This window comes from Prionailurus bengalensis, chromosome A2 (assembly GCF_016509475.1).
Source record: "Prionailurus bengalensis isolate Pbe53 chromosome A2, Fcat_Pben_1.1_paternal_pri, whole genome shotgun sequence".
In the NCBI taxonomy this organism is placed as follows: Eukaryota; Metazoa; Chordata; class Mammalia; order Carnivora; family Felidae; genus Prionailurus; species Prionailurus bengalensis.
Genome location: NC_057348.1, coordinates 10,406,611 through 10,432,672, shown reverse-complemented (window position 1 = coordinate 10,432,672; position 26,062 = coordinate 10,406,611). Strand labels below are relative to the sequence as shown.

The 26,062-nt window shown below is 53.7% G+C and overlaps 1 protein-coding gene and 1 non-coding gene across 7 annotated transcripts; one reads left to right on the top strand and one right to left on the bottom strand.

Annotated features, from left to right (window-relative positions):
- Positions 1-504: 504 nt before the first annotated feature.
- On the bottom strand, positions 505-24,265 carry ZNF333 (zinc finger protein 333). 6 transcript variants are annotated; one of them, XM_043586842.1, is made up of 10 exons: positions 22,155-22,455; positions 19,302-19,345; positions 17,908-18,031; positions 15,262-15,344; positions 11,277-11,364; positions 4,466-4,554; positions 3,722-3,848; positions 3,192-3,287; positions 2,616-2,689; positions 505-1,710 (listed from the first exon to the last, which is right to left on the bottom strand). In XM_043586842.1, exons 2-10 carry the CDS (start codon positions 19,302-19,304, stop codon positions 613-615), a joined length of 1,782 nt encoding a protein of 593 aa, XP_043442777.1. In that variant the 5' UTR covers positions 19,305-19,345; positions 22,155-22,455; the 3' UTR covers positions 505-612. The 6 variants fall into 6 exon arrangements, with proteins under 6 accessions (XP_043442777.1, XP_043442782.1, XP_043442778.1 ...); XM_043586847.1 differs by lacking the exons at positions 15,262-15,344; positions 17,908-18,031; positions 19,302-19,345; positions 22,155-22,455 and adding exons at positions 12,557-13,909; positions 20,416-20,426; positions 24,255-24,265; XM_043586843.1 differs by lacking the exon at positions 3,192-3,287 and having other exon boundaries at positions 22,155-22,456.
- On the top strand, positions 19,580-19,664 carry TRNAQ-UUG. The gene has a single exon. It is a non-coding gene; the product is annotated as a tRNA-Gln (tRNA).
- Positions 24,266-26,062: the final 1,797 nt, after the last annotated feature.

Below are 26,062 nucleotides of genomic sequence, written 5' to 3'. Positions count from 1 at the left end.
GCCAAAGAATAAGTGGTAACAGAAACTAAGACAATACTTAGATTTCAACCAAAATGAAAATATTACACATCAAAACATGGAATGTGGCCAAATGAGTGCCACGAGAGAGGATGACAGCCCGGAACGTTTATACTTTTAGAAAACTTGGAGGGCGCCTGGGTGGCTCAGTCGGTTGAGCGTCCGACTCTTGGTTTCGGCTCAGGTCATGATCCCAGGGTTGTGGGATCGAGTCCCGCATCGGGCTCCACACCTGCATGAGATTCTCTCTCTCCCAGAGCGCCTGGGTGGCTCAGTCGGTTAAGCGACCGATTTCGGCTCAGGTGGTGATCTCACGTCTCGTGGGTTCGAGCCCCACATCGGGCTCTGTGCTCACAGCTCGGAGCCCGGAGCCTGCTTTGGATTCTGTGTGTGTCTCTCTCTCTGCCCCTCCTCCACTCACACTCTGTCTCTCTCTCCCTCAAAAATAAATAAATACTAAAAAAAAAAAAAAAGAAAAGATTCTCTCTCTCTGCTCCTCCCCCATGCACGTGCATTCTCTCTCTCTCTCTCTCTCTCTCTCTCTCTCTCTCTCAGATAATTAAAAAATTAAATTAAAAAAATAAAAGTCGAACATTAATCAGCAAGGGGCCCGACATACGGCTGGGACACTGATAGAGGCAGGCCACCGCTCTTAGCGCTTTCTCTCCCGGCATGAACCCTTTTATGCACGGCGAGCGAAGAGCTGTGCCTGAAGGCCTTCTCACACTGACTGCACGCGTAGGGCCTCCCTGCGGTGTGGGTCCTCACGTGCACGATAAGGTGTGAAGACTGACCAAAGGCGCGCCCGCACTCCTGACACGCGTAGGGCTTCTTGCCCGTGTGGGTCCTCGCGTGTTTCCGGAGGGACGAAGGTTCACTGAAGGTGCGCCCGCACTCCTGGCACGCGTAGGGCTTCTCTCCGGTGTGGGTTCGCATGTGACTCTTGAGGGTCGAGAGGCGACTCAGCACCTGGCCGCACGTAGCGCACTCGTACAGCTTCTCCCCGGTGTGTATCCTCTTGTGCACGTTCAGGTGCGTGCTCGTCCGGAAGGGCTTCCCGCACTGGCCGCATTCGTACGGCTTCTCCCGGGTGTGCGTTCGCAGGTGCGTCTTCAGCGACGAGTGCTCCCTGAAGGCTTTCCCACACTGACTGCACCCGAAGGGCTTCTCGCCGGTGTGAGTCCTCACGTGGCTCCGCAGGGAGGACGGCTGATTGAAGGCTTTCCCACAGTCCTTACATGCGTAGGGCTTCTCGCCTGTGTGGTTTCTCTGGTGCAAAATCAGGTTGAAGTTCCTGGTGAAGGTTTTCCCACACTGGGCACACTCGAAGGGCTTCTCTCCGGTGTGAGTCCTCAGGTGACGCCGCAGATTCGAGGAGTACTTGAAGGTCTGCCGACACTCCTGACACTCAAAGCACTTCTCCGCGGTGTGGGTCTTCTCGTGCCTGATCAGGTCGGAGCTGTATCTGAAGGACTTCTCACACTGGCGACACGCGAAGGTTCTGTCCCCACGGCGGATCTTCTCAGGCGCGAGGAGCCGAGCGGGCTGGAAGAAGGATCTTCCGCTCTCTGGGCATTCGCAGGGGTCGCCTCCAGCACGAACGCTCCGGTACTGAAAAAGCGGTCGGGCGCAGGGCGAGGGTTTTCCGAGTTCACTAGGTTCGTAGAGGTTTTCTCCCGTCTGAGGCCGCCCCTGTCAATGGAGGAAAATACGAAGACCTGAGGCTTTATTACGTTCACAGACATTCTCCCCCGGGGGGCAACTGGGCGTAGGGGAAAGGTATCGACACCCGAGGCGTAGATGCCTTTTAGTATCTACTCTCTTAGTGGGTCTGGACCATTTCTGCCCCGAGTCCCTTCAAGGGGATGCTGCCCACAAAGCACTGTCACTGTCTTTACTTTCATGAGGCCTCTCAGATGCAGAGTTTTGCCGAGTTAAAGCCACACGGAGCCTTAAACACTTGGTACCTGTTCACTGGTACAAGCAGTTGCCTGTGGGAACTCTGCGAAGACACATGCCTTAATCTACACGTAGAGTTTTCCCCAATTCATGACTTTCACAGACTCTCTCCCAGAACACTGTGTTCTCCTGGGTGAGCACCACTCACCTTGAATCAATCTCTATCTCTCTCTCTCTCTGGCCTCATGCTATTTCTTTCTTTCTTTCTTTCTTTCTTTCTTTCTTTCTTTCTTAAGATTGATTTATTTGGGGCGCCCGGGGGGTTCAGTCAGTTAAGCATCCGACTTCGGCTCGGGTCATGATCTCACGGTCCGTGAGTTCAAGCCCCGCATCAGGCTCTGTGCTGACGGCTCAGAGCCTGGAGCCTGCTTCGGATTCTGTGTCTCCCTCTCTCTCTGTCCCTTCCCTGCTCGTGCTCTGTCTCTCAATAATAAATAAACATTAAAAAAAATTTTTTTTAAAAAGATTGATTGATTTAAACAATGTCTACACCCAACATGGGGCTCAAACTCGCCACCCCGAGGTCAAGAGTCGGAGGCTCCTCCGAATGAGCCAGCCAGGCAGCCCTGCTTTTCTAACCTGCAGCAACCCCAGACTCGTCCTACAACAGAACCGAGAATGCTCCTGGGGTGCCTTACCCTTTCCATGCCAACGGAAATCTCTGCAAAAATACCTTGCTTAGGAATCGAACCTTGGGGTGGAAGCGAAGGTTCTGAAATGGACAAGGAAGGAAAAAGTAAGTGCACAGAGAAAAGTGTACAAACAGGGCAACCCAAAGAATAAGCGGGGCATGTGGGGTTTTGTGTTTTCTTAATACTGATTCTGACTACGGGAAGAAACTGGGAAGGGGAGGGATGTATCAGACTGTCCAGGAAATGTTAAGGCATCTGGCTCTGTAAGGAGCTATGTAACCACAGCAACAAGGATTAGAAATGGTAGATAAGTTACTGAGAAAGGAGCCTATGAAGGTTGAGGCCGAAATTGAGAGAAAGTGTCAGCAAGAACATACGGGGGGCGGGGAGGCACCGGATAAAACATGCACACGCTACGTCCGCGGAAAACACACACAGGATAAAACAGACACATGGAGGTGACCAAGGTGACGAGCAGGCAGGACAAATCATCCTGTGAAACCAGAGTAAAGTATTCGGGATAAAAAGGGAAGGCGGTGGCATCCAGTAGAGCGGCTCCGTCAAGGTCACTGAAAGCGTCACCTGGGCAGCTTCCCGGGAAGACTCTTCTCTCCGTCGGCCACCACTCTTCTCCTTGCTCCAAATGGGGAAACAAACTGAATTTGCCGAGCTGATCTCCTGCTCGTGGGGAAATACGCGGGGCGTGAGCCGTGCCTGCCAGTAAACCGGGGCCCGTATCCTGACGTCTTTAGGGGGCACCGGAGATGGGAAGAACAAAATGAGCACCCCTAAATTCCGATGGGCACGGTCGGGCCCTTCCACTAGGGGGCCAAAGTACAAGCTCCCTCACTGGGTCCCAAAGGATAATGGGATTCTCTGGTCCCCAAAACCCAGGGCCTGACTCAGAGAGGCACCAGAAAAGTCCAGACACTTTTAACCGTGGAGAAACAGAAAGCAGCAGAGAGACCTCCATCGCCACAGGGAAGCTGCTAGACCGTAAGCACCGTGAGGGCAGGATTTCTCTTTTTTCACCTGTTTCCCAAACCGGCACAATTCCGGGAACCCGTAGGGGCTGCATGGGTATGTGGGTGAAGCCACGGGGCTGGCCTTACCCACAGAGGCCAGGTTCCTATAGTTCTCCAGCATCACATCTCTGTACAGGCTTCTCTGGGCAGAGTCTAGAAACATCCATTCTTCCGGAGTGAACAACACAGCCACATCCTCGAAGGTGACTGGTTCCTGAAACACACACCCGTCCCGGCTCAGCCAGGGGGCACCCCCACCAGTACCCAAGAGGCTAGTGAGGGGCCGGCCTGGGGAAGGAAGACCGTGCAGAGGATTGTCACACGGGGCCCTGAGGTCTCTCGGAGGCTGCCCCTTGGCTCAGGCCCCAGAACTAGAACTCTCCTCCATCTGCACATTTGTCCCCGAGGGACAGCATCCAGAGGTGTGGCATCGAAGGACTTAGCTACCAGCTGGGAAGCCACGGCAGTTTTATTCCCCTCCGGCTCCAGGGTCCCACAGGCCTGAGCACGTGGCAGACAAGAGAGAAACATGTGGTAAATGACCACTATCTGTCCCGGGAAACCGTGAGGACTAGCGAACAAGGACAGCTCACAACCTTGCTGTTTTCCCTCCTGGTGCCCAGTAGAACCAGGCACTCCTCGGCTAGGGAAGGTCTGAACGAAGGGGTGGGATCACCACCTGGACTGCCCCCACATCCCTCCCCCCCACCCCAATTCTGACACTATAAGAGGCCCAGGGCCTAGGAGCCTGGACACCAGCCCTGTGGGGGCGAGAAGCTCCAGGCCAAGGGAGGAGAATCAGGGCCTGAGCAACAGGGGTTTCCTACTCACCTGCGGACAGCTGAGCAGCATCCCAGGAGCCACAGACTCCCCCTCTGTGTTCTCCTTCCGGAGCCAGGCGGGGTCCTGGGCAAGCAGAGCTACAGGAGAGGGCAGCCAGGAGGCCAAGTGAGCACACCCACAGGACCCCTGGGCTGTCCGCCCCAAAACGGTGAAGTGACCACAGGTGCACACACGTATGCACACGCATGTATGACACACACACACACACACACACACACACACACTTGCGTGCTTAGGCACACGTGCACACACACGAGGACACACACGTGCATGCATTCACACACGCATGCACGGAGACACGGACGCACAGACACACACGGATGAGTACACACACACAGAAACAGACAGACACACGGACACACGTGCAAACATGCACATATATGCACATGTTGCTTCTGTTCCAAATCTCTAGAGTTATATACAGTCCCAAGTCGACAGACCCTGGGGTTTCTGGGGCACCCCCACTGCCCCTTGATTCAGCCCTGGGTCAGCATTCTCTCCCAAGCCACTCAGCTCCTTCCTCTGCCCTACTCTGCAGGGCCAGGGGCAGCCCAGGACTTAGCACAAGCAGGGGCCAGAGAAGCGGCCACCACCCCAGGGGTCTGCCTGTGAGAAGGAAGGATCTCCCCTTCCTGCCTTCAAATCCACCACACCCCTCCATCCACCCGGGGCCCGTGACAGGTAAGTGAGTGACCTCCCCCACCATCCCTTGTCTCCCTACATGCTCACCTCCCCCTGCCATGGGACCTTTCCCCCTGGGAACTAATCCTGAACTGAAAAATAAAGCATATCACGCAAATGAAGAAAATTAATTGCATCTAATCATTAAAAAAAACAAAAACACAGCACCCTGACCCACGTCCAATCTCTGACCCCATGTATGCCTTTCCTGGGGCTGCTGTAACCAAGCACCGCCAACTGAGAGGCTCAAAACCCCAGATACATCTTCTGTCTCAGCTCCGGAGGCCACAAGTCCAAGACCAAGGTGGCGGCAGGGCTTCACTCCCTCCGAGACTCTGGGTAGAATCCCTCCTCGCCTCCTCCTGGCTTCTGGCGGCGACTGTCCAGAATCCTGGGTGCTCCTTGGCCGGCAGCTGCGTCCCTCTGATCTATGCACCTGTCATCACATGGCCGTCCTCTCCCGAGTGTCCCTGTCTGCACCTGGTTTTTCTCCTTAAAAGGACACCAGTCACTCTGGGCCCCGCATCACGACCTCATCTTAACCTGCAGCTGCACAGACCCTATTTCCAAGTAAGGTCTCAGTCCCGGTCACGGGTACCGGTGGTTAGGACTTCAATGGATCTTTTGGGGGGCACCACAATTTAAGCCACAACACTCTGCTTTTCCCTCTACATAATGCATAATGTTTTTTTGCTTCCCCGCCGTGGGCAACCAATCCTCTGTGTCCCTTTCCTCACCTCCCGCTCACTCATGATCACAAGGACAGGCACCGTACTCGGACCACCAGCGACCCCCATCTGCGGTGGGGATCCAGTCGTGTGTTCGGCCCTCCATCCTGGGGCCCACCACCCCGGGGGCTTCAGTGACCACGGCCCCAGCCTCCTCCGTACAAGACCCTCCTCCGCCCCTCACGAGACTGTGACCCCTGTCCTCACTCCCCTTAGCCTCTGCCTCAGCAGGCAGCCTCACGGCCTGACCAGGCCCAGACCCCGGGCTGACTCTCCCCCCTCAACTCCAGACCCACCTGCACACCATCAGCTCGTGTCCCCACTCATTTGTCCTGGGGACTCAGTGAGCTGGGGGTGGGACTACTGCCCCCCTCCTCCCCTCGCCCCCCCCCACCACCACCACAAGCAGAGGATTGCCATCAAGCCTTGAACTTGCCCTTCTGGGTTTGGAGCTTGCTTGGGACCCATGATCTCTTCTTTCTCTCCCTTCGGGGGAGGGAACGAGCACCCGGTGCGTGTCCCACCACTGCATTATGGGAGCAGAGGACTTGTTTCCTCAGTTCACAGGTTCACAGATGAAGAATTTTGCCCCCCGGGACGGACCACACCCTGAATCTCACCCACGCCTGGTTTGGATGATTCATATGAGGACACAAGGACTTTTCTGAGCTGATGAGATTTGGGACTTGGGAGTCGATGCTGAAGTGGGTGTCAAGACACCCACTCTGGGGGTGTCAAGATCATCTGAGTACTTGGTATCTGGGGAGGACATGAATTCAGTTGGGGGGGTACAGAGGGCAGACCGTCATGGGTTGAATTGCGCCCTCCCGAGTTATGGAGTCGTAACCTCCCCAGTACCTCAAAACGTGACCTTACTTGGGAAGAGGGTCTTGGCAGGTGTGATTAGCTAAGACGAAGTCACACTGGAGTCGGGAGGGCCCCAAACCCAATATGACTGGTGTCCTAAGAGGAGGAAAGACAGAAGCAGGGACACACGAGGGGAGAAGGCCATGTGACGATGCAGGCCGAGACCGGAGCCATGTAACTTCAGGCCAAGGGACTGCCAGCCGCCACCGGATGCCAGGAAGGAGCCTCCCTCCAGGCCTCGCAGGCAGCACGGCCCCACCAGCACCCTGATCTCAGACTTCTGGCCTCCAGAACCGCGAGACGTGAATTTCTGTTGTCTCGTGCCCTCCCTCCCCAAAATATGTGCTCATCGCCTCATTCTCAAAGCCTGTTCTCTTTCCAGTGCCCCTGATCTCAGGAAGTGATATCCTCGCCTCTCACCCCTCCCTGACGCTCTCTAGACCCCAACAAGTAATCCAAAAAAAGAAACTCCGTGCCGCCATCTCTACAGGGAGCCCCCCCCCCCCCCGCCACTCCCCTTCCTCCTACCCCTGTCCTCACTGTGGCTAATGCCACATCAGGCCTTTCCTTTCTGAGTCCACTGAAAGGTCACTCTCTCAGAGCACCTCCCCCTCCCCCTCCCCCTCCCCAGTGTCCTTCCTTTCTCTAGAAGGACCGTCCCCCTTTCCTCACAGCCCTCACCTATTTGTACCACGTGGTTATCCGCTGCCTTAGGTGTGTATTTTCCGCCACCTTCGTGGGATTGGAAGCTTCGTGAAAACAAGCCTGGGCCCCTCTCCTTTCACCGCCCCCCGCCCCACTTGGTACAGGAATGCTCCAGATTGTCTGGTAAATGAAAGTATACGGGACTCAGCAAATTATCTCAACTCAACCTCCCGCACAGGCCTTAAATCACTCCGCAATTCCCTACTGTGGAGACCAAAGCTAACCCCACAGGCCTGACTGGCGGCCCTTGGGAACACGGATCTTGAGAGGGTTCCCAGCGCCTTAACTGGTGAGAGGGGCTCACCCTGCTTAAATTCCTTCTATGAACACTGGGGTTTGTGCCGAACGCCTGCTTTCCTTCCGGGAGGCTGGGACATGCTGACCAGAGTCAGGTGCACGCCTGACTTAAGAGTACTTCAAGGCAGAGTCAAGGGTGCCTTTGTGACCAGCCCCGAGTGAAAACCTGCGCTCTGAGCCTCTACTGAGCTCCCCTGGTAGACATCACCTCACATGTGTTGTCACAGCTTGCTGCAGGGGGTATTAAGCACGTCCTGTGTGACTCCACTGGGAGAGGATTCCGGAAGTTCGGGCCTGGACTCCTCCAGACTTCACCTCATGCGCCAAGGACTCAGCTCTGTGTCCCTTCACTGTGATAAATCACCACCTTGAGCACGACTGCAGGCCGAGGCCTGGGTTTCCTAGCGAATGGCGACGACTGGGTACGGTCTCAGGGACCCCGCCACACCCACTCCGCACTCACCTGCGGCCTAGGCCACGACCACTCTGTTCCTCACTGCCTCCACGCACCCCTCCACCCTCCCTGAGGCCCTGCCACCCCCCAGGTGCTGGAGGGTTCTGCTAAAACCACAGATGCACAGCACTGCTCACCCAAACACATCCCTGGCTCCCAGCAGCCTAAGGACACAGGCCAGGATTCATGCTTCCAGGCCTGAATGTTCCAGACCCCCACCCTCTCTAGTCAGCTCACACCACGCTCCCCTTCCCTCTGCTCCCTTTGCACAGCCTTCTGTGGGCCCCTGGGCACCCCGGCCTCTCTGCCCCGCAAGGAATTTTCCAGATGCCATTTCTAGGCCTGAAATCCTCCCCCCCAAACCTTCTCTAAACAGCCCAACATCTTGCCAACCTAAATGATACAGTAATCGCGCATCACGGTCTAAGCCAATACTCGTCCCCCAGGGGGCACATGGCAGTCTGGTATCTTGGTCAGATCTGCTACATAACAAGATACCACAGACAGGGGGGCTGAAACAGTAGAAATTTACTTCCAGGGCACCTCGGTGGCTCAGTCATTTACGTGTCTGACTCTTGATTTTGGCTTAGGTCATGGTCTTGAAGTTCATGAGTTTGAGCCCTGCATTGGATTCTACAATGACAGTGCTTGGGATTCCCTCTCTCTGTCTCTCTCTCTCTCCTGCCCCTCCTATGCACTCTCTCAAAATAAATAAACTTTAAAAAAAAAATTACTGGGGCGCCTGGGCGGCTCAGTCGGTTGAGTGCCCAACTTCAGCTCAGGTCATGATCTTGTAGTTCACGGGTTCGAGCCCGCGTCGGGCTCTGTGCTGACAGCTCAGAGCCTGGAGCCTGCTTGGGATTCTGTGTCTCCCTCTCTCTCTCTGCCCCTCCCCCGCTCGTGCTCTGTCTCTCTCTCTCTCTCTCTCTCTCTCTCTCTCTCTCTCTCTCAAAAATAAATAAAAACATTTAAAAAATTTAAAAAAAAATACTTCCTCCCAGTTCTGGAGGCTGGGTGCCAGCATGGTCGGGTTCTGGTGAGAGCTGTCTTTCTGGCTTGTACACAACTGCCTTCTCACTGTGTCCTCACACAGCAGAGAATGTGGTGTCTCTCCCTCTTCCTATAAGGACACCAGTTCTATGGGATTGGAGCTTAACCCTTATGACCTCAACTAATCTTAGCCACCTCCTTAAAGGCCCAGTCTCCAACACTGTCAGATGGGAGGTTAGGACTTCAGCGTATGATCTTGGGGGGCAGAGGCAGGGACCAGTTACAGCTTCTGGAGACATTTTCGGCTGTCACGACTAGGACCTGTTATGGCCTTGTGCCCCTCCAAAACTTCAGCTACCCAGCACCTCAGAATATAACCGTATCCAGACATGAGGTCTAATCAAACTAAAATGAGGCCAGTTGGGTGGGCCCTAATCCACTCTGACTGGTGTCCTTGTAAGAACAAAACTTGAACACAGACACGTACAAAGAGAAAACTCAAGACAACCATCTACAAGCCAAGGAGAGATGTCCAGAACAGATCACAGCCCTTAGATCTCGGACTTCTGGCCCCCAGAGCCGTGAGAAAACAAATGTTTCTTCTTTGAGCTGCTCAGTCTGTGGCCCTTTGTGTTATGGCGGCCCTGGCTGGCTAATGCAGGACATGCTACTGACACCTAGTGGGTGGAGGCCCCACAACACACAGAAAGCGCCCCCCGCCCCCAAGGAGAATGATCTGGTCCCAGTGTCGCCAGTGCCGCAGGTGAGAACCCATGGTCTGACTTCAAATTTCCCGAAACTCCGCTCGGCCTTCGAGATAAAGTCCTTGTGTTACATGCTTCCATCATATTCTGGTCTTCACTGAAACATCTGACTGCCCAGGCAGACTGTGAGCTCCACAGGGGAGGGGTCAATGTCTTGTTTGAGATTCTCTCGCAGGGCCCGTCTCACCACAGGGTGGCCAACTACAGCACTTCAAGAGTCCTTCAAGAGCATGGAGTATTCCAAGTGTTTCCCTTCAAGTACAGGGTACTCTAAGCACTTTAAGAGTACTTCAAGGGGCGCCTGGGTGGCTCAGTCAGTTAAGCATCTGACTTTGGCTCTGATCATGATCTCACAGCTTGTGAGTTCGAGCCCCGCATTGGGCTCTGTGCTGACAGCTCAGAGCCTGGAGCCTGCTTCGGATTCTGGGTCTCCCTCTCTCTCTGCCCGCCCCCTGGTCGCACTCTTGTCTCTGTCTCTGTCTCTCTCTCAAAAATAAACATTAAAAAAAAATTTTAAGAGTACTTCAAAGGCATGAGGTACTCTAAGTATCTTAAGAGTACTTCAAGGCAGGGGCGCCTGGGTGGCTCTGTCGGTTAAGCGTCCGACTTCGGCTCAGGTCACGATCTCACAGTTTGGGAGTTCAAGCCCCACATGGGGCTCTGTGCTAACAGCTCGGAGCTTGGAGCCTGCTTCAGATTCTGTGTCTCCCTCTCTCTCTATCCCTCCCCGACTAGTGTTCTGTCTCTCTCTCTCAAAATTAAATAAATGTATAAAAAAAAATTTTTTTAAAGAAGGCATGATGGAAGGAAGCAAATCCCTTGAAATTAAAGCTAAGATATCATTTGTCCTCCGGAATTAATTCCACCCCCCCCCCCCACTCCTCAGGACATGCAGCCTGTTTCAACCTCATTTTTTATAAGCTCAGTTAAAACATATTCAATTTAGAGTAAATTTGACTGTCAATTCAGCACCAACATAATTGTGGAGTGAAGAATTTAACCTTGCCCAGAAAGAGGTCTGGACTTAGCCACAGGTGAATGGAATCTACTCTTTCTGAACAAAAAGACCAAAGACCAAAAAAAAAAACAAAACAACAACAACAACACACAGAAAGAATCCCAGCTCACGATCCTGAGAAAGTGCCTTTCCCCTTGAATATGTAAAGAATGGTGACATGATTTTATGGATCCTCCTTAAGGGGCAAGGAAATGCCTGCTGTCCCAGGAAATGAAGGCGGGAGATCCAAGTTCCCAGACACAGCACAGCACATGGGAGGCCCTCGGGCTGCCATTTCCAGCCAGTGCTCACTCACCAGAATCCCCAGCCATCCTCAGCTCAGGGAGACTCAGTGCAGGCACCGGCACAGCCACCCTCTGAATCTGCGCGGCCGCCTTCCGCCCCTAGACACAGTGAGAGGGACAGATTAGGGTCACACGGTCGATGGAATCTGCTCACAGCCATTCGCCCTGACTGAATTTGCAAGACTGACCCTGCTCCGAGCCACACGATGGTAAAATTGGGACAATGCCCAATTTAGCCTGTCCAGACCAATCCAATTCATGAGCACAACACTCAACCCTGTGGTAGAATTTCAACTTCAAAATGGGATGGAGAGGGGGCCGCCTTGGGGGGAGTCGCCTCCAGCAGCAGGGGAAATGCTGGAGCAAAGAAGGGCGTAGATGACCAGCAGGCCTGGGGGGGGGTGGGGGGGGTGATGTGGAGGTGGGCCTGGACACACGAGGAATGGTTAGTAAGTTATTCTCGGAAGGCAGCCCTGTTGTGAGAGAAAGGATCTGAACTCTCCTCCACTGGTGGCTGCTTCCCCAGGAAAGGTGTCTCATCTGACTTGTATGTCTAAGGGATGTCTCTAGACTCTGTGTCAAAGGTGGGGCCCAGTTGGAACAGGGGCCTGTAGGGAGCAGTTCCAGGGGCCCCCGAGAACTAACAGTGGCTCTGGGCAGGGTGGTGGCAGGGGGCACAGCAGAAGCAGTTAGAGATAAGTTACGTTTGGTGGGGAGGGGACTCCCAGGACTTAGTGGTGGATGGAAAGAAAATGTGGCAGGTGTCTCAGGACAGGTGAGGGGCCTGGGCAGGTGGGGGCAGCCCTTCTCCCCGGGGGAAGAATCAAAGCATGCCTTACAGTGTCCTTCTCTGATCCTCTCTCCACCTTAGGGTGGAAACACAGGACCCTGAGCCAAGAGCTCAGTCACCAGCCTGGGCTCTCCACCCAGCCCTGGGATCACACGATCACTCATTCCTATAGGCTTCACGGTCATGGACAGGGTGGGAGTGAAAGTGGAAGGAATGGAGGAAGAAAGGCTGGGCCAGGGGAGGCAGGGCCAAGGCCCTGGGTGCTTGCTCCTCCTGGAGGCCTGTTCTGGGCCACCACCACCCTGGGGACACAGGAACGCCAGGACCCACGTGGTAGTTCCTACTAGGGAGCTGAGCCTGGGCCTCCAGCCTGTCCCCAGTTTCCAAGAGTTGGTCCTAGATTCCTCCCTCTCCCCCCGCGACCCCATCTGCAGAAGTCTCAAAGCCCAGGCCTTTCTGGCTGGGGCTCGGCCCTCACAGCAAACCTCCTCCCAGGCTTACTACATCTCCAGAAGACCAAGGTGACAGCCAGAGAGATAGCCGGTCTTCTGGAATCGAAGGTGTCTCTCTGTCTCCAATTGTGGGCCTGATGTGCATCCTCAGGTTTGGCCCCGGCCCCTAGGAGAAGGCACGGAGGGGACGGAGCAGGACAGAGGCGGCAGTGAGTGTGTTCTGGGCCCGAGGGACCCTCAGTTTGGGGGCAGTGCTGTGAGAAGTCAGGTGTGCAGGTCTGGCAGCTTCAGATCCGGTGACTCCCCCTATTCCACGGTGAGCACCAGCCACCAAGGGTCTCAAGGACCCATCATGCCACAGGCGCCGAGGTGGACCCGACCTTTTCTGGTTCTGGGGTGGGGGGCCCGACTGCAGGTCAGGCCACGGGCCCTCAGAGACACTGCAACGTGCTTCACTCAAGGAAGGCTGGGAGCCCTTAGCTCTGAATAGGAACGTTGTTCGGTGTTTTCTTAGCCTGTGTTTGTCTATTTGACATCCATCAATCACGGGGCCTACCTACGGGCCACAGTTGGGCTACATCTGCCCTGCCATCCAGAGCCCGTCCTCTGAACGCTGCCCTTCTCCAGCGCTCGCACAAGCTAACATCCCCGTGCCCTGAAACAGCATGGAGGAGACACGGCACGGGGGAGGGCGGCTGGGACGGTAGAAGGACTGAGCCCGGAGACACCCCTTCCGCAGCCTCCTCTCTGGACTCTTCTGCGAGCAGTCCCCAGCTCTCTCATGCCCTCCCCTGGCCTATCTAGCCATGACGGGGAGGCCTCAGGGCCGCCATGGGGGCCTCAGTCGTTGGGACAAGGCCCACTGAAGCCCGGAAGGACGAGCCCAACAGTCAGCGCCTTCAGCCGCGTGGCAGGATGTGTGACCCCCGGGCAGCAGGTCCCAGTGGCTACCTCTGCACCTCTGCGGTAGGCCTGGATTGAACTCCCAGCTCCAAACGTGGCCGTACCACTTACGGGCTACGTGTCTTCGTGACGAACCACTCAACTTCTGCACGTGCGTGCCCGAGTGGCCCTCCTCTCCCCGCTCAGAACGTTCTGCGACCGCCTGCTTCCTGGGGCTCAATGCAGCAGAAGCCCCTCCTCTCCCACACTCAGTGCTCGCTTCTGAGCTGAAGGTGGAGCTCTGCGGAAGGTGCTGGAACCCCGTACTAAGAGGAAAGAGCCCACAGAAACTGGAGAGGACAGATGTGGGCCATCCTCGCTCCCTCCCTCACAGGTCCATCTGCTCATGGTGGGGGGTGAAGGCCTGGGGTACCCGTGTTCATTCCTTCACTGCACAAGCATTAGTCCAGGGCTCTGTAACGATGCACAGAATGTTCTGCATGGGGTTACCACAACGATCCTGCCAGATGAGGCCCCTGCAAGCCGGCAGCTCCAGTAAGATATTTTCACATATTTTCAGGGCCTCAAAAGCAACACGCCCTTTCCCAAGCAGCTACTGGAAGACATTCTCCACCTAAACAAAAACGTGAACCAACAGTGAGGAGGACCTGGGCAGGGAAGGGGGGGTGGTCTCAGCTGCTCTGGGGTCTGATACGAGCCGTGCAGGGCTGAGGGTTTCCACTGCCCTGCAGCCCACACCAGGCTGTGCAGGGTTGAGGCTCTGCACGCTCAGAGCAAAGGAATGAAGCAGGTTTCTACCATCCAGGCCACGCCACCCCCTCCACTGAGCCGGCGTCTCTGACGCTGTGAGACTGACACCAGCCATGACAGAGGTGGAGGGGCTCAGACTGAGGGAGCCCAGAGATCTCACTGACTCTGGCACAAACAGGCCCAGCCTTGGGTGGGGGTGGGGGTGGGGGTGGAGATGGGGGTAGGGGTGGGGAGACTGGGCTCTGTATGTCCCTCTATCCAAACCTGAACCCTAACCTTTGAAATCCCCAAAAGTCTGGGGACTCAAACCTTGGAAATTCCTATAGTTTGGGGAGGCAGGAAGTCAGGGCCAAAATGGGGGGCTGGGGGGCCCGATGTGTGTTCCCTGGTGCACTGGGACGCGCCAGCCAGCTCTGAAGGCTTTTCCACGCTTTGACAAGGGCTGATTTCCAGCATGGGATCTCGACATGTCCCCTAAGTGGGGAGCGATCCACGAGAGCGCTCTCACATCCTTTACATAAGTCAGGGTGGCTGTCCCCCAGGGCTGTCTCAGTCAGGTCCAGGTTAGAGTTCCTCCTGAAGGCGTTCAGGCTGTGGCCGAATCCACTCTCCGGGCAGAGTCTGCTCCTGGCAGCGGGTGAGCGATGAGGGCAACCTTGCTGACACCCGTGAAGCGCCCAGGGCTGCTCCCCTCCCCGCTGAGGCACATTTGCAGTGTGCTCAGACGCGCGCCTCGCTCAGGCGGGCTGCAGGCTCCAGGGCAGTGCGGGCTCTCTCCCGTTCCCGACTTCCTTAGGGCTTCTCCAGCAGGCAGGAGTTTCCCGTGACTGTTGAGGAGCGAACCGCACCGCACACGACCGATGTCTGACTCCCGCTAACGGACATGTTGACTCAGGGGAACCTTCCAGGAAGAAAGGGTCTCGAGGGACAGGCAAGGCTTGTCCAAATTCACGAGCCATGGGCACCGGCTTCACATGACGTGGGAATGTCTTTGAGGAAGTGCCCCCCCACGGCCCCCTGGCCCTGGTGTGCATTTGCAACCCACGTACTCCTCACCTTCTCCCAAGAGGGGGAACAAGGACAAGCCCCCGTGAATCTTACCATGTGCAAACCCGGGGATGAATTTCCCTCCAAAATATGCTGCACGGGAGGAGACGCTTGGGATTTGAGTCGAGAGTCCCAGTCTAAAATGAATTGGGGGGGAAAAAAAGTTAAGTTCTTTCAGAAACAAATAGGGGTATGAAACTGACCAAAATATATACTTGTGTATTTATTTATTTATTTATTTATTCGCTGTTTTAAAATACTGTTTTTGAAGTATTGACTCTCAACTGGGGACAATACTGAAAGGCAAGAAGGCATCAGTGAGCAAAGGGAGGCTCTTGAGGACTATGGGCGTGTGACGAACTTGGCAGCGACCAGGGCAGGGGGCCGGGATGAGAGGCTGTTTCCCATGGAGACGGAGACAGATGTCGCCAGTAAGACAGCATTATCACAGAAACAAGTAGCAAGCAATTAGACAAAGAACACAGCAGAAATGTTCAATTTAAAGAGGAACCGGAGGGGCGCCTGGGTGGTTCAGTCGGTTAAGCGTCCGGCTCTTGATCTGGGCTCAGATCGTGAACTCACAGTCGTGGGATCGAGCCCCGCATCTGGTTCTGCACTGGCAGTGTGGAGCCTGCTTGGGATTCTCTCTCCCTCTCTCTGCCCCTCCCCTGCTCATGCTCTCTCCCTCTCTCTCAAAATAAATAAACAATAACAAAAAAAAAGAGGGATTGGACAGTAAGTGTGGGTATAACGTGGAGAAATCAGAACTCTCTACCACCACTGGTAGGAATGTAAAATGGTGCGTGCGCCTGTCCGAGGGAGCAGTTTGGTGTTCCTCAAAAACTGAAGTATACGGGGCACTTGGGTGGCTCAGTCGGTAAGGCGTCCAACTTCCACTCAGGTCATGATCTCACGGTCTGTGAGTTCCAGCCCCGCGTCGGGCTCTGTGCTGACAGCTCGGAGCCTGGAGCCTGCTTCGGATCCTGTGTCTCCCTCTCTCTGTCCCTCCCCAGCTTGTGCTCTCTCTCTCCCTCTCTCAAAAATAAGTAAACATTAAAAAAAAGATTAAACAGGGGCGCCTGGGTGGCGCAGTCGGTTAAGCATCCGACTTCAGCCAGGTCATGATCTCGCGGTCCGCGAGTTCGAGCCCCGCGTCAGGCTCTGGGCTGATGGCTCAGAGCCTGGAGCCTGTTTCCGATTCTGTGTCTCCCTTTCTCTCTGCCCCTCTCCCGTTCATGCTCTGTCTCTCTCTGTCCCAAAAATAAATAAACGTTGGAAAAAAAAAAAAAAACTTTAAAAAAAAAATAAAAAAAGATTAAACAAAAAAAAAAAGTTAAGTCAATGACCCGGCCACTCCACTCCTAAGTATCAACCGAACAGAACTGGAGACATAAACTCTGGTACGTGAATGTTCACAACACTACTCACAAGAGCCAAAAAAGTGAAAACAAACCAAATGCCCATCAGCAGATGACTGGACAAACAAAACGTGGTCTACCCGTACAATGGAACAGGACTCAGCAGTAAAAAGGAATAAGGCTGGGACACATGCTACGTGTGGACGAACACGGAAAACGTCACACTAGGGAAAGAAGAGAGACCAAAGGCCACATTTACGTGATCCTATTTGTACAAAACGTCCACAACAGGCAAATCCAGAGACAGAAAGCAGTTGGAGGTGGCGGGGGGGGGGGGGGGCGGATACTGGTGATGGCTGCACGTTGTGAATATACTAAAAACCACTGAACTGCATACACATTAAAAGGGTGAATTTTATGGTTTGTGAGTATTTCCACTTAAAAAACTAAAAGAGAGAGATTCAAACAGATCTTTTTCTGAGACCAAAGACAGGTAGGAGAGGAAGGCCAGCAGAAGAGAAGGAACACTGAAGGAGCTCACTAGAGAAACGTCACCCCAAAGAGCCCCGTTCCCCCTTGGGCCTCTGAAACGCTCTCAGGCTGACACTTCCCAGCACGCCACCCCCCTCCAACCCGGCGGGCACCGCACACACACTCACCCACACCCACGGGGCCCTCAGCTCTGCCCCTGGCCCCAGCTGGGAGCCCAGACTGGGTTTGCGTGGTGGAGTCCCCGCTCCTGGACAAAGATGCCCGTGCTCAGAGAGGGAGCGAGGGTTGGCAGTGGGCTTCAGCTCCTGGCGGTGAGCGACCACCACGGGTAGCAAAGTGATCACACCCCATTTCCAATGAACTCAGAGAAGCTCTTTCACAAGGGCCCAAACCGCAAATACCCTCCTCTCTGCACCATGGGGATGAAGCCCTGAAGCCCAAGTCCAAGCTCAGTGAGACCCACGCGGTTCTGACTCTGGGGAGAATGGATGCACTGCCATGCATGAGGCTCTTATCCTGCAGATACCCACAAACCTTCCTTGGTCGCGTAGCCGACCCTTAAGAAGCATTAGGCACCTGCATATAAGGACCAGCCACGGGACGCCTGGATGGCTCAGTCGGCTGAGCATCTGACTCTTGCCTTTGGCTCGGGTCACGGTATCGCCGTTTGTGGGCTCGAGCCCTGCATCGGGCTCTGTGCTGACAGCTCAGAGCCTGCTTAGGATTCTTTCTCCCGCTCTCTATGCCCTTCCCCTGCTTGCTCTCTCTCTCTCTCAAAATAAATAAAAAATAAACTTGAAAAAAAGAAGAAGAAGAAGAAGAAAAAGGACCAGCCCGATGCCAGCCTTACCCTTGGGGGCCAGAGTCCTGCACTTGTCCAGTATCACGTATCGGCACAGGTTCGTCCGCGCACCGTCCAGTAATGCCCACTCCCGGAGGAGCCCCACCGCCACATCCTCAAAGGTGACTGACTCCTACAACAACACACGTATCCTGGCTCAGCAAAACCCACCTGCAGGACAACTGGTTATCACCGGGGAAGGGAGAACGTTCGGGACTCTGTCTCCACAGCAGGGCTCCACAAACCCGGCCCACCTCCTGTCTTTTCAAGTTTCATTGGCACGCCGCCATGCCCCATCTGTTTGGCCATCTCCACGGCTCATTTTGTGCCGTACCCACAGCAGTGAGTCGTTGCTGTGACCGGGACAGGGATCACATGGCCACCCTAGCAGACATTTCCTCGCTTCTAACATTTGGAGAAATGCCAGAGTGCGGGCTTTGGCTCTCTTCGCCACTTCAGCCGCCACTGCAGAGACGATCTCTGGGCTCTAGGGAGAGTTTTTCCTACGTTTCTTATTTAAGGCATCAGAAGTTTGGGGTCCATCACATAATTTTCGTGAAATCCCTAGAACCCCTCCCAAGACTCACATAAGCACTTTGTAATCCTTTCACGAGTTGCTAAAACAGGACTTCCGTTGCGCCTGAGAAACCCAACGGCCTTTTAATTTCAGAATCCTCGAGCTCAGCATGGTCTGGTCGAGCTCTCTGCGATGGTGGGAATGTTCTCTGTCTGTGCTTTCCAAGAGAACAGCCCCCTGCATGCGTAGCTACTGAGCACTTGAGAAATGTGACACAGGCCCCTGAGAAACTGACCTTTAATTTTACTGAATTTCAATTAATTTAAATGTATACAGACACGCGTGGTTTGGGGAGGCCTCACAAGGGATGGCCCCGGTGGAGCTCTGCTGCTACCGACTCTAAATGAGCCTCATTCAGGGGCGCCTGGGTGGCTCAGTCGGTTAGGCATCTGGCTTCGGCTCAGGTCATGATCTCGCGGTTCATGAGTTTGAGCCCCGCATCGGGCTCTGTGCTGACGGCTCAGAGCTTGGAGCCTGCTTTGGATTCCGTGTCTCCCTCTCTCTCTCCCCCTCCCCTGCTCATGCTCGGTCTCTCAAAAAAAATGAATAAAGATTTTTTAAAAATTTAAATGAACCTCATTCTGCAGTCAGACTCTGGAGTTCAGCTCAGAGCCCCGGGGGTCACTGTGGGGACCCTCCTCCCGAGCCAGATCCCTCCAGAGGCCAGGCACTGAAAGAGGCCACCAGGTCCCCGGGGGCAAGGCAGAAGGTGCTCCACACTACCCCTCCCGTTTCTTCCTCATTTTGGGGTGGGGAGAGAGGGGACAGGGCCCAGAGGACAGAATTATCCCCCCCTCAACAATTCCAACTCTCCCAGCCCCCTCACCATGACACCAGTGCCAGGATTTAAGGTCTCATTAGGTGTCCTCCCTGCAATAAAAGAAACCAAGGTAAGAGAAAGGGGTCAGGGTGGAAGCAGGGCAGTGAACAGGGGTTTGGCCCAGGTGCTCCCACTTCCATGGGTCTCCAGCAAGGAGGCCCAGCAAAACCCTTACACGGAATCTTCCCCAATAAGCAACATACTGGGCCCAGACCCACCTTCCAGACCACAGCCCCTGATCATTTCTGGTGGTTCCTCTCATCTAATAAAAGGATTAAAGGGGCGCCTGGGTGGCTCAGTCGGTTGAGCGTCCGACTTTGGCTCGGATTGTGATCTCGCAGTTCGTGAGTTCGAGCCCCACATCAGGCTCTGTGTTGACAGCTCTGAGCCTGGAGCCTCCTTTGGATTCTGTGTCTCCCTCTCTCTCCACCCCACCCCTGCTTGTGCTCTGTCTCTCTCTTTCAAAAATGAGTAAACATTAAAAAAAATTAATAAAAGGATTAGGGGCACCTCGGTGGCTCAGTCGGTTAAACATCCAACCCTTGACTTCAGCTCAGATCATGATCTCAGGGCGAGATCGAGCCCCGCGTCCAGTGCTCTTCACTAACAGTGTGGAGCCTGCTTGGGATTCTCTCTCTCTCTCTCTCTCTCTCTCTCTCTCTCTCTCTGCTCCCCCCCTGCTTGTGCTCATTCTCTGTCTCTCTCAAGATAAATAAACATTTTTTTAAAAAGGATTATTTCCCCTCTCGTTACATTCCCTCAAAATACCTCCAACAGACTCTACTTTTCTTCCACGGCTGTGATCAAGTTGCGAGTTTTAATTTACTTATTTAGGTGGTTCTGCCTCTCCCTCTCCAGCTACCACATACATCCCCAAAGTACGAACCTGGGTCCACTTTTTTTCGGGACTCCAACTCCTGCCACCACCACAGCACTTGATGCATACTAAGTACTTTACGTATTAGGGGCTGGCAAACGTTTTCTTAAAAAGTTCAGGCAGTAAATATCTAGGCAGCTGTGGGCCAAATGGCCTCTAAAGCAGCTACTGGACTGTGGTCCTAGCACAAGAGCAGCCACAGACCACACGGCAACAAATGTGTTCCAATAAAACGTTTTTTACGGAAGCCAGCACTGGGTCAGATTTGACCATGGCCTTCAGGGCCTGCTCTCCTCTCCGACCGGACTCCACCATTCCACACTTTGTTTCCTCTACCTCGGCTGTCCCTGTCTTTTCTCAGCTCCTGGAACACACCAGGCCGAGTCCTGCCTAAGGAACTGTGTGTCTGGAATGTTCTCTCAAATCTCCTCCCCACTCCTACAGCCGACCCCTTGTCTAGCTACACGCAGCTAGCTCATGGGGCCGCGGGGGTGGGGATTCAAACATTTGTGCCTTGTAAGATATTTTTCCTGACCTCCTCCCCAATTTCTCCCGCTCCACGTTTCCACAGCACCCAGCTCATGATTAATTTAAAGGAGAATAAAGCAGATAATTACAGTAGAAACTTGCCCACAGGGGCAAGTCCTGTATCTACTTCAGTCACTTTGTTTTTCCCGGTTCACAGAGGGCACCCCAAAGGAAAGGTGCCAAACAATCCACACTCCCCAAGAACAATGCGGCATGGCTAGCCTAGGAAGGCACGCACCTGCACGGACACACAGAACAACGACAGAACACCACAAAATCCAACATAAAAATGACTTAAGATGCCTGTTCACATAACATAAACCAACACTAGTTTTCAGATGCCTTTGAGAAACAATGTTAAGCCTTTCCAGAAAGGCAAGGCAGGACCTGTGCTCTTTTTGAAAACAAACACCTCTCCTGTAAAATTGAAATCCGATGTCCAATTTTCTTCCAGAATTAATTTTTTTCCTCACGTCTCGAAAGTTAGTTTTAACCCTAAAATTTCAAAAAGACACCCCATTTATGGCCCACTTAATTTCAATTCTCAGTACTAACAAAGCTACCTCATCTCTTTCCAAGAATCCCGCGTCTTTGAGCTTGTGGTTATTCATTCATAGGCTTGGGGTAACTCGGGTGGGAGGTGCCGTGAAAAGAAGTGAGTAATCTGACTTTTCCTTGATGGTAATAAGACTTGCGACATAACTGGGAAATAGCTTTTCTTAAGATCCCCTCATCTCGCAGTGAATGCTCACAGGCAAATTAAAAGCTCTTTTCAAAGGAAGGGAGGAAGGAAGTTAGGAAGGAAGGAAGGGAGGGAGAGGAAGGGAGGAAGGGGAAGGGAAGGGAAAGGGAAAGGAAAAGGAAAGGAAAAAGGAAAGGAAAGCTAACAAGCCCTAAGCTAAGGAGCTGCAAATCGTCAATCACCAAAACCAAAAATCTGTCATCTAATTCATCCCTTGAGAGAGGGATCATCCATCTTTTCCATTCGCTTGACAAGTCGCTCACCAATCTGCACGTGCAGACTCCGACCTAACTTTCCAGTCGCAGAGCTAGACGACGTGAAACGTCATAGGAAATGAAACGTGAATTACTAATAAACAGCTCCCTGGCCTCCGGGGAGATCCCGCAGGGGCCTACAGATCCCGGAGGGCGGGTGAAGAAGGCTGGGCCGCCTGGTGGCACCACCTTCCTGAGCTGCGGGACCTGGACGGTACTCCGCGATTTCCCTTTCGATGGATGGGGCGACAGTCCCGCCCGCGGGGACACGGGGCAAGGGGCCCGAGCCGGGGGGGTCGGGGACGACGGCTGCGAGGCCGAGCTGTGCGGGACCCCCTCCGGGCCCCCGGGGCGACCGCTGGGGGCAGGCACTGCGGCCGGGGCTGCTGTCCTGGGCCCTTCGGCCCCTCCCCGCGCCCGCAGGGCCCTCCCCGCCTCCCCGAGGGGCCGGGCCGCACCTGCAGACCGGCCGGAGACACTCCCACCGCGGCGCGCCGCGCGGCCCAGCACACCCGCCGCAGTCGGCCGCAGCCGCGCACTTCCGCTTCCGGACGCCAGGAGCGGAAGTGGCCGGCGCTGCGGCTCTCGGGGCCGGAGGTGCTTCAGGCAGTGAGAGACGTGTTGACTCCTTTTTCATCCAGCCTCGGAGGAGAAGTCCTCGTTCCCTTCCCCGCGGGGTGAAAGTTAGGCTCTGGGATGGGGTCGGACTGGACCTGGAGAGGGGACGCAGAGGTGGGGCCTTTGCCGGACGGACAGGGCTGGGGGCGTGGCTTCGGCTGATGGGCGGGGATTGGGCGGGTCCCGGGCTTGGTGGGCGGGGAAACGGGAGGGATCTCGCCGGCAAGTTGGGACGCTCAGTGTTTAACTCCTCCCACCTCCGCTCTGATCCTTTGGGTCAACGCACACCGCTACAAAAACATACCCCTAGGTAGGATTTCTTTCTCAGTCTAATTTCTTCTAAGATGAGGATTATATATTTTGTTTCTCCTCCAGCTTACCTTTCTCACTGAAAATAACATGTGAAAAAATGTTCAAGAAAATAAAAGATCTGACTCTTCTTTTTGTTTTTTTTAACTGATGTGTTATATAGTATAGATGATACACACACAGGGAAAGTTCAAATGGGGGTCTCAATCCCTCTCTAAAATTTTCCAGAAATAACCACTGTAACCAGTTCCCTGATGTTCTTTATGTATCAGGCACATAGGGGGTATTATTCCTTTCAATAAATACTGAGACAGCTTCGGTTGATTGCTACATGCTAAATGCTAGGGTTACAAAGCGCCTTCCTGCAGGGGCGTTCCAGTGGAGAATTGGAGGGGAGATGTGGAGAGAGATGAGGTTGATCCATTCCAGTAAAACTACCTCAACACATCGTGCAGAGCATGTGCTCATGTCTGAAGAATTAAAAAAAAGAACTGATGAGGGGCACCTGGGTGGCCTAGTGGGTTGAGGGTCAGACTCTTGATTTTGGCTCAGGTCATGATCCCAGGGCTGTGGGATCGAGCCCCATGTTGGGCTCCACACTGAGCATGGAGACTGTTTTGGATTGTCTCCCTCCCTACCTCTGTCTACCCCATTCATTCTCTTCCTCTCTCTCTCTCTCCCTCTCCCCTCCCTCTATCCCTCTACCCCATTCATATTCTCTCTCTCTCTCTTTCTCTCTCTCAAAATAAAAAATACATATGAAAAATTTTTTTAAAGAGGTCTCTTTGTTCCCAGAATTATGTTAGGACACTATGGTATCTCCCTAATGCTAACATTGTCAAAATCGGGAATGTCCCAGAGATTGAGACAATCTCTGCCGTAGAAAACAAGAATACAAATGGAAGACATGAAACTCATCAGATGTGTTAAGAATAGATAGGTTTCTAGTAAACAAGTTGAAGACGTAGGTAAAATTCAGAAGTCGTGTTAAGTAAAAGGAAGTTGATGTGCATGTGTGTGTGTTGAACATAGAAAGAAGGGAAGGTTGAGAGAGAGATACTCTGCCTAGGAGCTGTGCATATATATACAAAGCGTACGAAGCATTCAGTGTTCGTGAGGTCGTCATTCAGCCACCCGTCAGCGGCACCAGTCTGGGCCGACGTGTCTTGTGCCCAAAAACGCCATGACCATCGAGCAGACTGCTTGGCAAGCTAACGGTTGTGGCGAGGTATACCGTCCCCCGCATCTCTCCAACAGGGCAAGAATATGTCCTTGGTCCTTCGGTCTGGGGGCCGCTTGCCCAAACCTCAGCTCCATTCTCACAGTCACATCAGTGGCAGGGAACGCCGACGTGGCAGAGGGAAGGAGACCGGGCGTGCAAAGGTCCCGTGCCCCCAGATGCGGCGTGACCCGTCTACTTGCACAACAACAACCAATAATACAATAGAGCAGTTGTAACAGTATCCCGGAATCAGAGTCTCTCTCTCGAAATGTCTGATTGCCCCGCACTCACCCCTTTTCTCCTTGTGATGACGTGAGATGACAAAATGCCTCTGTGAGGCCCTCCCTGTGGGCAAAGATGAAGTGAGTTGAATGGCATAGGCGTAGTGACGTAGCGCTAGGCTGGTAACCACGTCTGGACCATGGGCAACTGAGGCCGTGAAACGCAAAGCCACAGGTGAGGGTGGACGAACGCATTTGGGACGTTTGGTATAAGGCCTAAAAGTAAAGTCTAGTATTTCTTTTCTCAAGGTTTTTATTTACTTATTTTGGGAGAGGATGCGCGGGGGAGGGGCAGAGAGAGAAGGGGGGACAGAGGATCCAAAGCAGGCTCTGTGCTGACTGCAGAGAGCCCGACGCGGGGCTAGAATCCGTGACCTGTGAGATCACGACCTGAGCTGAATTCAGATGTTTGACCCAGGAGCCACCCAGGTGCCCCAAGGTCCGGTATCACGTGCTGCCCTGGTGTCTGGGGAAACTGGGATAGCCTGGATTGACCCAACCATAAGTTTGTCTCCCGAGTCTGCTCCCACAGAAAAGATCCCCCGTGGAAACCATCCTCCTTATCTTGGGGACCAGGCGCAGTTGCTGTTGGGTCCTGAGTAGCAGGCTTCAGCGCCCTGCCAGCCTGCAGAATGATTCAGACGAGCCCATCACATCCTCCCGTCGGGAGAGGGGAGCAGCACCAGGAGACCCCTCTCCCTCGTGTTACTACAAAGCCTGCCTAGGAGCTGTGCACAGTGTTCCTGAGTGCAGCCCTCTGGGGCCCTGTGTGGTGTGTGGCTTCCTCCTCCCCTGAACTATGAGTATATGTGACTAATAAATTACGGTGACTTTCCTCTGTCTGGCGTCGGAGGTCATGCCCACAACTGCCAGGCAGGAATCCCTCCCTCGCCAAAGAGGTGAAGAAGAGTCCATCAAAGCAGGAGGGAATGTAAGTCACAAATCTTTTTAAAGCACCACTGGGACAAAATAATCAGAATTTCCCGCGTGTTTACCCTTTGACCCAGTTCCAGTGAGTTTTCCCATAGAAATACTTACAGGGGATCCGGGCGCCCAGCCGGCTCTGTCAGAAGAGCACTCGACTCTTGATCCTGGGGTTGTGAGTTCAAGCCCCGCAGTGGGTATAAAGAGCACTTCAATAAATTTTTTAAAAGTTAAAGAAAAAAGAAACATTGACACAGGATCTGTGTTAAAAACATAAGGCTGTTCATTGCAGCATTTTGGGTTACAAAGTAACTGGAATCAGCCTACCCATGCATCTGTAAAGGACTGACTAATTCCGTGTAGAGCAGTATGGTGAAGTGATTAAAAGTGTAGGGGCGCCTGGGTGGCACAGTCGGTTAAGCGTCCAACTTCAGCCAGGTCACGATCTCGCGGTCTGTGAGTTCGAGCCCCATGTCAGGCTCTGGGCTGATGGCTCAGAGCCTGGAGCCTGTTTCCAATTCTGTGTCTCCCTCTCTCTCTGCCCCTCCCCCGTTCATGCTCTGTCTCTCTCTGTCCCAAAAATAAATAAACGTTGAAAAAAAAAATTTTTTTAAAGTGCAGTGGTAAAACAGTACTGAATGATGCAGAAATAATTTCACAGTGTACCTTACAACAGCTACTCAAAATACATCAGCGTTAGGAGTTAATTACGCAGCAACATCCTTATTTGCCTCCCGTGGCATTTACCTATTCCCAAACTTGCCCTGCACCAACTCTGATTTTATTCCCTAGAACTACTTACATAAGAATGTATTTGGGTGGCTCTGGGTGGCTCAGTCAGTTGGGCATCCAACTCTTGATTTCAGTCATGATCTCATGGTTTCGTGAGTTCAAGCCCTGAATCGGGCTCCAAGCTGACGGTGCGGAACCTGCTTGGGATTCTCTGTCTCCCTCACTCTCTGCCCCTCCCCCACTCATGCTGTCTCTGTCTCTCTCAAAATAAATACTAAAT

What these genes read in the sequence shown, in the direction of transcription:
- ZNF333 (XM_043586842.1), bottom strand. An exon ending in CATCCCCGGGTTTGCACATG is followed by an intron (nt 11,365 to 15,261) that starts GTAAGATTCACG and finishes CACTGTGTCTAG; the next exon opens with GGGCGGAAGGCGGCCGCGCA. An exon ending in CTTCCCGGGAAGCTGCCCAG is followed by an intron (nt 2,690 to 3,191) that starts GTGACGCTTTCA and finishes TGTCCATTTCAG; the next exon opens with AACCTTCGCTTCCACCCCAA.